General features: G+C 33.6%; 1 protein-coding gene across 1 annotated transcript in view; it reads left to right on the forward strand.

Annotated features, from left to right (window-relative positions):
• LOC145291381 (dynein heavy chain domain-containing protein 1-like) overlaps positions 1 to 14019 on the forward strand; it is a 494383-nt gene that overhangs the window by 19158 nt on the left and 461206 nt on the right. Inside the window, exons 3-4 of the mRNA XM_080137171.1 lie at positions 3348 to 3452; positions 8766 to 8853. Coding sequence (XP_079993297.1) covers positions 3348 to 3452; positions 8766 to 8853 — 193 coding nt within the window. The remainder of the gene's footprint in view (positions 1 to 3347; positions 3453 to 8765; positions 8854 to 14019) is intronic.

Genomic DNA, 14019 nt, shown 5'->3' on the forward strand with positions numbered 1-14019 from the left:
TGGCAATGATCCTGTTGTCATAACTTGGATCAGTAGAAAGCATGAGTTGTACAGCATCGCATCTACGATCTGGCTTGTTGAACATTGTATCACTTTCAGACATGATAGAAGACTTCTACTGCTCTTGGGATATGTATGCAACTAGTCAACTACTAGATGGTCTGTCACAAAAAATAAAACCGGTTTTCATCAAATGGAAATGGAATATCGTCTTTTCTAGAGCGACAATTTTATCGTTACACCCTGTATGTTTTTGTATTTTGGAATTTTTTAGATGGGGAGTGGTTATTCATATTATGTGGATTCTTCAGATTACTGTTCTCATCTTGAGTATTATTTTCACAATGTTTTCACAACGTTTCAGTCGATGGGAACAGTAGTCCAAAGAATCTAAAGAATCCAAATAATGCATATATGGTTTTATTTATATATATTTTTTTTTTTTTTGAAAATGATATCCTCCAAATGGTAGCATTTATTTCCAAAAGTTTGTTGTAGCTGATTTCTAAATTTTTTTTTTTTTTACCCAAGGAGTCATTGTTGATGGTATTTTTGTATTTGTACAGAAAATTTCAGTTGTTATTGGTTGACATTAATCGGCTCTTATGAAATGCCTTCAATAAATTTATAGACTTTTTTGTACAGGCATTTAAAATTGTCGTAGACTCTTGGAAATTTAGTATGTTATTGCTATACATCTTATGAGATGACTGAGCAATTTTTATGATTTCAGGTTCAAATGAACAGCTATAGCAGGAATTGGAATACACCCTATTAAAGCCTGATTGTCAGGGCTGGTGAATTTCAAAAATGCAAATCTGGACGTGAGGACACTTTAGAAGTTCAATCCAATAAAATTATATTTTAAATTTGAAAAAATGCCACAGAAACGTATAGAATGCTTTTGGATCATCTTGCATAAATCGAGCATCAGTTTTTGAGTGAGATTCAAGGAAGGCAGGGAATCTATGCGAGATGAGAGGTGTGAGAGGAGTAAGTCAGAACACCAGAATTGATTGGCCAAATAAAGAATTTCATTGATAAGGACTGCCGTGTGTCTATAGAGACAATAAGTACACAGTTTGATGTCAGTGTGGGAACTGTACACAATTATTCATGAGGAACTGAATATATGGAAGATTTTCACAAATGCACCAGTCCACAACTCCATCCCTGTCACAGACTATTTGATCAAGAGGGCGTCAAGAAAGTTTCTTACCATCCCTATAGTTCAGACCTTGTTCTCGGTGAGTTTTGGTTATTCCCTAAGCTCAAGGAAAACCTTAGAGACTGTTGTTATAAGACAATTGAGAAAATGAAAAAGGCTATCGCAAGGTCATTGACATGTTCACACAAGAGGACTTTCATGGAGCCTTTCAGAAGTTATTGGAACAGTACAACAAGTGCATTGCAGCCGGAGGAGATTACTTCGAAGGAGACTAAAGTATCATGTGTTTCGTCATCAATAAAAGTGCTCATACAAAAAAGTCTGGAAATTTATTGAAGGCACCTCGTAACTTCCTAGTAAATAATCACATTGTCCTATCATAGTTTTGGCATTCACTCTTGGGTCGTTTAGGCCTCTCTTTCCAAAATGTTTGCCACCTCCCAAATAATAACTGACTAGATCCAAGGCTGCTTCCATTATGAGTGCAAGCCATTCATGGTTTCAGTAACAGTTCCCATAAAGGTGAAAGCCGAGAATCAGTTCAGTATCCTGCTTCACTTTCCTGAGCCAGGTTTTTAGTTGCTCAATGTGACATTTCTTCTAGCCTGTTGGTGGTTCTGGGTCAATGATTTCAATTGATGAAGTCACTTGGGTGTTGCCGTAGGGCGTTGCTGAACTAATGAAGGCATCTGGCAAGGAGAAATTTGGAGGGGGGATCTGCAGTGAGTACAAATTGTATTGTTGGAGATAAACTGTTGCCTGCGAACACAGAGAATTTAATGTAGACAGTGATGGTCGAATATTTCCTGTTTGCGTAGGTCATTATAATAATCACGTTAGTAAAGATTAGGTGAGTGCATAGGTCAGACAAAGTTACCACTCATAAGGGGATCAAGTCCTCTTAACTCAATCAAAACTTTCATTGATCATCTTGCTGTGTGTGCAATTAGAGACATTTCCAATGAAGATCATGAGTTGACCTTTATGTTTCCATGGATTCCTTATTCAATGCACCGATTTAAATATTTGCTCTTCATCATTCCTATGATGGAGTTGCTGTCATTCAGAGAATCTCTGAAAACATTGACAAGATTCTGTCTGTTTATTTTTTGCAAGAGTTTCCCATCGTGAAACACATTACCATGGACTGTTTCCTTGTCTATTACACCATAGTCATCTTCAAATCCAATGTCAACAAATGCTTGTCCATAAACCGTCCTCACAAGCGATAAAACTTAGTTCATTTCATTCATCATTTTCAATTCTATCACAATAGTCCCAATCTCCTTAACTCATATCCTCTAGTGGCTTCTGACCTTGACAGGTGATTATTCATTGTCAAAAATTAGAAAAAACAAAGAATATTTATAAAAAAAAAAAAAATAGTAAAACCTTTTTAAAATCAAGATACCACACAAACTGTTTTCATTAGTAGAAAAAATGACCATGTAAAATATGGGAGGTTTTATTGTTATAACATGTTCACTAAATAGAAATTGATGTTTATGCATTTGAATGTGAATTTCATGGCTGGCATTTTTGAAAATTGTGACATAATTTTTGTTACAGACACTAAGCCTTATGTAACATTCTTTTAATATTATATTCTTAAAACACAGGTATATACAAGAAAGGCTACCTGGCATTTCCCGGACAAAAATATAACATAACTTATATAACTCTCTCTGTTGTCCTCTCCCGTTTTCCACCCTCCCATTTTCCTCTTTGCCCAACTCATACAGCTCTGTGGACACACACAGATATAACTCGAGAGTCAATGTAAGGGCAATAACTCTGAGAAAAACAAAAACAGACTTACTTCTCTTTACGTGATAACATTAAAAGATGTGCATACGTCTTGAAACATGAAATGATTTAAATGATCATTTAACCCCAGAATAATTTAAGAAAAAAAATCCGAGGTTATATTGATTAAAAATATACCAATTTTGTGGGTGTTTGTTGTGTATTTTTCTAGATAAGCTGGAGATGTAAACAAACATTTGCCCTTTATATAATAGATTATTGATTGTAAGTTTTTGTTGTAATTTCATGAGTAAATTTATGTTTTTTAATCTGATAAAGGAAGGAAAAACATCTTTTGATAATGTTCCTTTTTTATTATTAATTTTGTTGTTATGCGTTAATAAACTACAAACTTTTCTTCCAATGATTTTAGGATGCAAATATTGATGAATCAAAATGAAAACGTCTCCAAAGAACTTGTATTTTTATTGAAAAATGAACTTATAGAAGTTATTATCCAGGCACTACAAGAGAACAGGTATGCCCGATTTTATATGACCAATGCATCATTAGGCCAATATTTATTATATATATATATTATTAAATATTTATGAAAACCTTTTTGGAAATTGCAAATAATTTTGTAAAAGGTTTTGGAAATTCCAAATATTTATGAAAACCTTTTGAAAAACTGTTAAAATTTGCAACAAGTATCCAATGAATATTTAATCTAAATAAATAAATGCAAACGATTTTTCCACTTATCCTAACTATATTAACATTAAAAAGGCTTATTTTTTATTTAATTCTGTAACATAACATTTTGCAATGTCGTATATACAGTAATCAGCAAATATCTATGAACAGATTTAGGTTTTTCTAATTCCCATGTTTCTAAGTTTCTCGGTTTCAAAAAATCAATATTCTGTAATATACATTTGTAATTTGCATTGTTATATATGTATATTAGGTACATGCAAAAGAATGGCCGATCACTAAAATGTATAAATATTTTTACCCTTCCTTCACTTAAAAATTTACCAAAATTCAGGAAATCAACCAATTTTAATGAAATTTCCAATATTTATTAACAATCACAGAATATAATGAAACCATTATTTATTTTTAAATCATAATGAAAATTTGTGTAAACAAAAAGCGTCCTTACTAAAGTTATTGTTTAAAGTATTAAAAAAAACTCATTAATTTATGTTTGCATTTTTATGGAAATAAAGCATCGTAGATGTTGATAATATTATTTTTTTTAATATTTCAGTGATATTGTGAAAAAAAAACTCTAAAGTATTTGTTACTGATATCAATATATTTCTCGAATTAGCAATATTATTATTAAATTAAGCAATGTTTATCTAATACTTCCACCCCAAAATAATATCATTGCAAAAAATATTTCATGTGATTTTAATGATAACATATCAGCATAAGGACTTTTTTTATAATCTTGAAAAAAAATTGCAAAAATTGCGATCCATCAAAATTGTGAAACATCATTTAAAAATGAGATTATTCTTGTTAACAATTAATTTTGAGAAGTACAGAAGGATAGCATTGTAAAAAAAATAATAAATTAATAAAAAAAAACAGTGTTATTTGCATCCCACTTCCATATTTTATTTAATTATTAATAAATAATTTTTTAGCTCATTCGTTTAGTGTGTTTCAAATTGCAAGTGTAATCAGTGATTTTAATTTACTTTTTTCACTATTAAAATCCACTTTTACTGTTATTTAAACTTTTTTTTGGGGGGGGGTATTTAATTTATCGTTAATAATAAGTCGAGTTATGTAAAAAAATAAATACATTTTTTTTACTAAGCCATCGTCATAAAACCATTAGCAATAGACAGAGGCTACTAAACTAATTAGGGCATGCATAAAACTTAGGAACGTCATGATAGACAATATATGACTCTGAAAATGTAACAGTGATACATGTTCATTCACACAGTTCTGAGGCAGCAATATTCAGAACTACAGAAGGAAATTGCTGGTACATCTCTGAACAAACACCATATGTAAGGTTTGGATGTGACACAGAAATTTGTGTCATCAGCATAAGAGCTTGGGAACATAGTCGAGTCGTCGTAGTTAAAATAAGATGTTGCACTGTCCTTTAATGTCAGCAGGTCGTTAATGAAGAGCAAAAATAACGTTGGCGCAATAACACTTCCATGTGGCATTGTGGCAGATCCAAAGAAAAGATCCTGCTCTGGACACCAGATGCAAAACCAAGTGAGGAATGGTTCCAAATGCATTGGTAAAATCCCAAAATGCCAAAAATGTGCACTTCTTTGCTTTGTATTCTGAGACTAAGTGTTGATAAAGACAAGCAATTTGTTCTGCAGTGCGAATTTAGGAAACCAAACTGAGATGGATGGATGTGCTTATTTTTCATGAGATGTGAAGTAAAACGGACATTGACAATGCGCTACATGACCTTGCCAAGACAAGAGATTAGAGAAATTGGACGATAGCAGGATAACTTCAATCTATCACCTTTGCACTTGGAGACCTTCCATAGAAGAGGCATGCAACCAGATACAAATGACAGGTTAAACAAATGAGATAGAGGGTTTAATAAATAATAAAATATAATTGATGCTGTAGACATTTTTACAAAAGTTATTTCAAATTCTAAGAAAAAAAAAGTTGATAATCAGATTCCATTTAACATTTCCAGAATATTACTGAATTTGGGAATTTTTAATCAATAATACTATTGGTTATTGTTAAAAATTCCCCTGAACTTAAAACTAATATGAAATTCAATGAAATTGTTATAAAATATTAATTGTATAGCATTTCTTTTTTATTACAACAAAATAGAATTAAAATAAATTAGTATTTTGTATAATCTTCAAAAATACAGTAATTAAGGTATAATAATGTTTCAGTTTCTTTATAAATAAAGAAATTGAATCTTTGACATTTTGATTTTCCATGAAAATTCTGTACATCGCCTTTTCATTTTGTTTAATTGAGCAAAATCCTGTTTCTGTTTGCTAAACTCACTTTTGGGGGATAATCAAGCATTTTTTTTTTTTTGTAAAAACAAGTTTTTTATTCACTGCCTTAAAACTTTTCTAATTATTTTTGAAATAGTTACGAAAAAATTCCAGCAAAAACCTAATAGCTAGCTATGGTTCTCTCTAGAATGTGCTGCTGTCATTGCACACAGAAATCACTTATTCCATTGCTTCCAACATAATAGATGTACTGAGATTAAAGCTGCTTTCAGGACTGCTAGCAACCATTGTAAAAAAGTAATAAAGAATGCAAGAGAGCTGTATGCTCAGTCCGTCAAGTCCAAAGTAGCTGAGCAGCAGCTTGGTTCCCACCAGTTTTGGTAAATAGCAAACAGAATCCTGAACAGAAGCGTGTGTTCTATCCCAACTATCATAAATGGACCTGAGATAATCTCATTAGCATCAGACAAAGCCAAACTCCTTGCCAAGAACTTTGCAGCTAATTCTACCCTTTGCGACCAAGGTCGTCAAGTCCCAATATTCTTCCTGTATCAGAAAACACACTATGTGATATACAAATATCTGTACATGATGTTGCCAAGCTAATCAAAAACCTTGATTCCAGTAAAGCAACTGGCCCTGACGGTATTCCAATTATAGTACTCAAAAGACTTCAACCAAAACTAGCGCTCATCCTTACAAAACTGTTTAAACATTGTCTTAAGGAGAATTGCTTCCCATCACCCTGAAAAATCTAATCAGTATGCCCTGTATTTAAGAATTAAGGTGATCGCTCATCTCCCTCTCAGTACAGGCCAATAAGTCTCCTATGTGACATGAGTAAGTTGCTGGAATCTGTGTTAAATAGAGAAGTAATCAACCATCTCTGCAGAAATAACCTTCTTAGTGACACGCAATATGGTTTCCGTTCTGCTAGATCTACAGCAGATGTGATTACAGTTATATCTCATAGGATTAGCGAATCTATCGACGGAGGCAACCTTTCTAAAGCAGTTGCTCTTGACATATCAAAGGCCTTCGAAAGAGTATGGCATAAAGGTTTACTTCCCAAGAACTCCAGCGATGGTAAAGCTGAAAATATCTTCTCAATTATTAAATCATTTCTTTTTGATAGGTTCATAAGAGTAGTCGTTGATGGGCAGAAATCAGAAGCTCTCAATATTAATACTGGAGTCCCTCAGGGGTCCATCCTGGGCCCAACTCTCTTCCTGATGGCTCTCGTCTTGGGGAAGCCTCATGTTTTGACAAGCTTCTGGGCTTGACCTTTACTCCTGATCTTAAATGGAACACATACATTAAATCCGTTGCCAATGCTGCTGGAAAAATGGTGGGATCTTTCTATCGATCCACTAGATATCTCACTGCTAATGCAATTCTCTATCTACATAAGAGCCAAGTACGTCCAAGGATGGAGTACTGTTGCCACATTTGGGCAGGAGCTGCTAGAAAGGACTTATCCTGCCTCGATAGAGTTCAAAGTAGACTTTGTAGCCTTGTAGGGGATATCCTTTTCTCTTCCCTGCAACCTCTTTCTCACAGAAGAGATGATGCAAGTTTGTCTCTGCTTTATCGTTATTTTCATGCAAGTGCTCGGCTGAGCTTCAATTTATGGTCCTCCCTCGCCAAACTTTCACAAGAAACATCTGTCTAGCAGAAAATGCTATCACTAATTTCCCCCACTATTTATCTCTGCCTAAATCTAAATGTAGATTTCATGAGCAAAGCTTCTTTCATAGAACTACATGCCTGTGGAATTGTCTTCCGTTTTCCTGCTTTCCAACTGACTACAATATGGTTGTCTTCAAGTCTAACGTAAACAAGTTTTTGATGAGCCGTTCCATATAAGTTAACAAATTTATCGAATTTCCATTACTAACGATTACTATATTGTTCAATTTCTATTGTACACTCTTTAACCCTTATCATCGAGTGGCCTCTTGGCATTGATAAGTGGTGATGCCTAGGTAAAAAAAAAGAAAAGAAAACTAATATTTATATTTGAAGGGATTTTTAGAATTAAAAATTTAACTTTCAAAGAGAGTGATTTCATGTCAGTCTGACTATGAAATGTGCTTAATGAAGACAGGCATATTCTCCTCGTTTTCATAGCAAGAGAAAGAGTTTATTGTAATCAGTAAGGTTGGCACCACAACAATTTTGAAACTAAAAATACAAAACGAAAAAATCATTCTGCTTGCTAATTAATAGAGGAATAAATCTAATATATAAAAGGCTATATGTCTGTCTCCATATTTTCAAGCTCTATCTCTTCTGAAACTAAAAGTCGCAGCACAACGCTAGAGTTTTCAAATGATTGGATGATTTACAAACCGTTCTTTTATGGGTCTTTAGCATTTGAAATAGTTTTTAAGGGATCAGAAATGAGTCAAAAGCGAAAAAATCGTTATACATTTTGTATATAAGTCTTTGTTTATTTTTAATTTGTAATTTTTAATCAATTCATATGCGTGTCACGTTGGTATGGTGGTAACGTCACCAGCTCTAAATGGTACACTTTTGCTTTCAGTTTCGATTCTAACTGATGACACTCAAATACTTTTTTTTTACTTTTGAAATCACGACTCTATAATAATAAATACAAAATCTGGACAAATTAAGATATCATATTTAAGCATATTTTACACCCAGGGCAAAATCGACCCCCCCCTCCCGCTAGTCTTATAGAAAATATTTTAGTATTAAAATATTTTTCTCTCCATTTTCTTTTTTTCTAAATCCAAACGAAATGGATTTAAAATATAAAAAGGAAAATAGAATAAGAAATAAATTGTGAATGCAATAATTGTGTAAAGTTTGTTAAATCGCAAGTTTTGTCGTTTCAGTTATCAACATTGGATCTTCCTTTATGATGTGTTGCAACTACTGATACCATTCAAAGAATGTCTTCTTATCCACGATTGGGACCAAGAAGTGAGTTTTGTTTTCATTGCAAGATGGAATACATCTTATGCCATGGCATCGTTCACTTTAAAACTCATTTCTTTTACGTTTTTCTTTATTTTTAAGCAATTTAAAATACATTCACAACTGTTATTTATGATGAATTGAACGCATTAAGATGAGATCTTATTTGAAACTAGCATGGTCATTTGACTTTGCCCAGGTGGAAGGATCAGATAAAAGTTCAAAAAAAGAATGTGTATAATATATCTGGCTAGAATAAAATATTAATTTAAGTGCATGAAAAAAGGAAAAGAACAAGATGACCTAACAAAAGAATCCACTTTTTTTTTTTCACAAGGAGGTTACCAATTATCAAGGCCCGAAAGCTATTCGAGGATAAGAGTAAATAAGTGTTAGGTGGCTGGTGAAACAACACCATGATGATCACTAATGGTGGAAATTGATAGGATTTGATTATTTAAGAGGACGGCTCAATAAGAACTTGTTTACATTGGACTTGAAAACGATCGTGTTATAGTCAGCTGGAAGCAGCTCTGCTGTATTCTGTTCTAAAGGTGGGCAGTTCTCAGAAAGAAACTTTGTTCATGGAATTTTGGTTTAGTTTTAAGTACAGATAGACAGTAAGGGAAATTGTTGACAATGGTTGTAGCTAGATGAGTGCGTGTTGAGAATGTTTTACGGAGTAGGAGGAGGATTACAATAGTTATTATCTAATAATACTGCAAATGGATTGAACAACGTTTCCTGATATGGATAGTTTATAATGAACTGAGTACAGTATGTATAGTACCTGCTGTCAATCAGAAATTGACAAACAATAACACCCATCTTTATAGGAACACAAGAGATTACATTAAGGGAACAACGAGAATACTAAAAAGAGCTCTCGGTTGGGTTCAATAAAAACAGGGCAATGTTGGCAGCTGGCTTGGCTGCCTCATACCCAGCGTTACAATCTTCAAAGTAAGAAAATTTAAAAAAGAAAATGTGTCAAACATTTTGAACATATTTTTTTTATATTTAAAATATCCATAAAAGAACCATGGGATTTAAAAATCAACAAACATTCAGTCCAAAAGTTTATTTCATGTTTAATTATTTTATTGTAAACATGTGTGAGTTGCAATATTGTTTGCAATATTTAATTAAAAAGTTTGAAGTCATCGCAAATTTGTTATGACTCTCAAGACAAGGCATGAAGCTACTTGATGACGAAGTAAAAATACTACTTCAAAATCAAAACACTAGCCTCCAATAAATATTAAATGGGTCGATTCTGACCCCAAAAAACAATTCTTTCCCCTTTGTCAGAAACATCAGTCATGGAATATGAGAACAAAAGGACAAAATAAGAGAAGCGTGAATGAAATTGGATGTGCATGCAACAACAAAAACATTAAAAATTCAAACCTTCAGAAAGATTTTATTTTACTGTGTGATTAAATGCTTCAAAAGAAAATTGGTACAAATCTGTTTTATGCAGCCTGTAGTGTTCGTTGGCAGGCAAACAGAAAAGAAAAGAAAAATATGGCTGCTACTATCCTTTACTATCCTTTCACCTGATAAGCAAATGAAATGCTTCCAGTTTTGAATAAAAAAGGCTGATTTTTCAAAGACTCGGACAGTTGGTGTTGACAGCAGAGTTATGAGTTTTAGAGTAGCGAGTTTTGACTGCAGAGTGTCGGATTTAGAGTAGTGAATCTTGATAGCAGAGTGTCGAGTTTTGGAATAGTCAGGTTTGATAGCAGTCTGTCAAATTTAACCCCAGAAATTGTCACTTTGAATGTGTAGAATAGTTAACTTTTGACTGTTTAACCAAAAGCTATTTTGGCAAAATGGAAGAAATGGGTGAATGAGTGGGGTTAAGCAGTGATATCCTGAGGCCATTTACTGGAGAAGGTGATGTGGTCGCATGGCTTAATAAGAAGAAGCTGGTTGCAAAACTACAAAAAATTGATGATGTAACAATGTTGATTCTCATGTATCTGGAGGGGAATGCATTAATGGTTTATATGAAAATGGGAGAGAATGGCCAGAACAATGCCAAGAGCATTGAGAGAAGATTGAAGACAGGTGCTTTTTAGGGCTATAATAAACTCAGAGGAGTTACCTGGAGAATTAGTGAACGTATATGTAGCAGAGATAAGGCAACTAGCAAGATTGTTCACATCCGACAAAGCCCTGAAAAGACTGTTAAACTGGCTTTCGTGAGTGGTTTCCTTGACTGCATCTCCATGGAATTGCAACGATTAACTAACACCAAAACCATGGGGGTAGAAGATATTTTGAAGCATGCCAGGGTGCTGGCGAAACATCCCAGTGAACTAGGGACAGTTGCAACTCCAGTGATGTTGTGATTTAGATGTACATACCACTCAAGCAGCAATGGAATCATTGAGATGCCCCATCTATAAATATAAAAGCGAAAATGTGTGTATGTATGTTTGTATGTGTGTTTGTGTGTCCGCTAAAAACTTTCGACAGACACAACGAAAATTCACAAACTCGGTATCATATTGAAGCTCCATCCTTCGCTCGAAAAATATCGAAACATTGGCCAAAAACGTTGATTTTTTTCACCCCGAAATCGACAATTTTCGACAGGGGGGGGGGTCAACAAAAACGGTCCTCTCGTGACGATGACCAGTTCTACGCATGCGTCAGATGACGTCATGACCTGATTTACTTTAAATAGTTGAAAAACTGACTAAATTTCATGTACGTGTTGTTAGCTCAGTTGGTTGGTTCGTTATCTAAACGCTTTAGGTTCGAATCGTGGTGTGAGATGTCTTTTTTTTTCGATTTTTTAAATTTAAATATTGAACCAGTGTTATTTAAGCCATTTTTCACGTAACGTTCGTTTTTCTGGTTTATTTTTTACTTCGCTTATCCACCCCCGACCACACACCCAAAAACACCCGGGTACCCACCGATTTTTTAAATTTTAATATCGAAACAGGCTTATTTAAGCCATTTCTTTTTTGTTTTTTCGATTTTTACATTTAACATCGTTCGTTTGCCTTACGTTAGTTTTTTTGTTTTTTTTTTCGATGTTTTGATCACCCCACCCGCTTAAGTTTTAACGTTGTTTTCTTTTTTTACTTCGCTTGTAACAAACAAACCTGGTCATTGACCTTATTTGCTGAATAGCTATTGTTCTACGACTTCCATGCACGCACCTGTCAATTTGGTTCTTACTTAAATAAATTCAAACATCTTTCAGTAACTCATTTCTGGCTGGCCGATTTTATTTTCAAACTTTGCCTCAGGCTTTCGGGTTCGATCCTACTCCCCCCCACCCGGTTTCTTTTTTATTTAACACCACACACACCTCCAAACACCCGGGCAACGCCGGGTACCCCTGCTAGTCAAACTATAAATTTGTGGTAGCAAGAAACCAAATTTCACTCCAGGAAGCGTTTTTTTTTTTATATATATAATATGGCACCAAAGACTGGCCAAAACAAAATGTCACTGCCTCATCAATCTGTTTTTATGTATAAATGGTGACATCCTTTGGCTATAATGAAGGGAGTGGAGCAGGTGCAAGTGGAGATCATGGTGGGTAAGGAAGTAGTGGTGAAACTGATCAATTCTCACTGTACAACCCAATGGGGAAGAGAGACAGTAACTGAAGTACTCTCCAAGAACAAAGTGGCAGTTGATGGAGTGCCATGTCACATTTTAGACATATGGACTTACCTGCAGAAGAGGAATTTGATGAAGTCTCTCAAAAAGAACCCCTACAATGGTTGCAAATGAAGATGTTCAGCATGGATGATTGAATACGAGGCCAGTTAAAAATCAAGCGAGCATGTGATTAAATGCTTTAAAAGAAAATTGGTGCAAACCTGTTTTTATGCAACTTGTAATGTTCGTTGGCAGACAAAAAGAAAAGAAAAGAAAAGAAATGGCTGCTACTTATCTTTATATGTTATCTTGTCACCTAATAAGCAAGTGAAATGCTTCTGGTTTTGAATAAAAAGCTGATTTTTCAGAGACTCAAGCAGTTTCGATTTGGATCATGGAGCAACTGGTTTTGACAGCAGAGTATCAAATTTGGAGTAGTGAGTTTTGACAGCAACGTGTCGAGTTTTAGAATAGCCAGTGTGTCCTGGAAATTGTTACTTTGAAAGTGTAGAATAGTTAACTTTTGACTATTGAACCACATAGTTCAATTTTTACATGGCATATCAGTGGGCTATATAAAAGTCATCTAAAAGAATAAAAATTCTGAGATTTGCTCAAATTATTTTCAGTGATGGGAGAAAATTCAGAAGGTAGGTGGCCATTATTGTATAGGGTTGATTTTTCTGCAAAGGTTTTAGCAAAGAGTTTGACTTTGTTAGTTGCTGACGAAATCACATCAGGTCAGTTGATGATGATCTAAAATCATAAAAATTCTGATAAGGCATAAACAGGATTTGTTTGTTGGGAACCAGTTTTCATTAAATTAATATAGAAAACTGAAATTACAGTTAAAAATTAAGAAAGATTCAATGAATGCCTCAAAACTTTAGAACCAAATTGAGCCATTCCCCATTTCACGATAATTTTGCTTATTTAAAACTCTGAAACTCTTTTTCGAAATTTAAATAACAAAATACATAATTTTTAATTTTCTAAATTTCAGAAGAATCACTTTCAAAATTGTGGTGCTTGTGTAGAATGCTAATATTTTAAACAAACGCATTTCAAGTAAAAACACCATTTTATACTTACATATCATCTCGAAGTTAGTATATTTTTTTTTAAATTACAAAAAATAATAGTAGAAAAATAATTGCAAATAAAAATTAAATTTATCGAGTTTTATCCTATGTTTTAATATAGAATAGTTCTTTGCGATCAATTCTGCATGCAAACTGGCTTTCAATTAAAATCCCCCATTTAAAAATATAAAATGTCGACCTGTAGTATGTATTCTTTCTTGCAAAAACTAGATCTAGCATATGTTCTACCGGATCATTTTTTTTTTTTTTGTAATCTTTGGAATTTATACTAATTTGTAAGTATGTAATTATGTTTTTACCTGAAATACGGTCATTTAAAATAAGTTTTTCTACACAAGCTCTATATTTTAAATCGAGATTGATTTAAAAATAATTTCTCAATAATTGTTTGACAAATCCGGTCAATCTTAGCCTTTGCACATCTGTAAACAAACATAAA

This window comes from Euprymna scolopes, chromosome 12 (assembly GCF_053919585.1).
Source record: "Euprymna scolopes isolate OS-2025 chromosome 12, ASM5391958v1, whole genome shotgun sequence".
Classification (NCBI taxonomy): Eukaryota; Metazoa; Mollusca; class Cephalopoda; order Sepiida; family Sepiolidae; genus Euprymna; species Euprymna scolopes.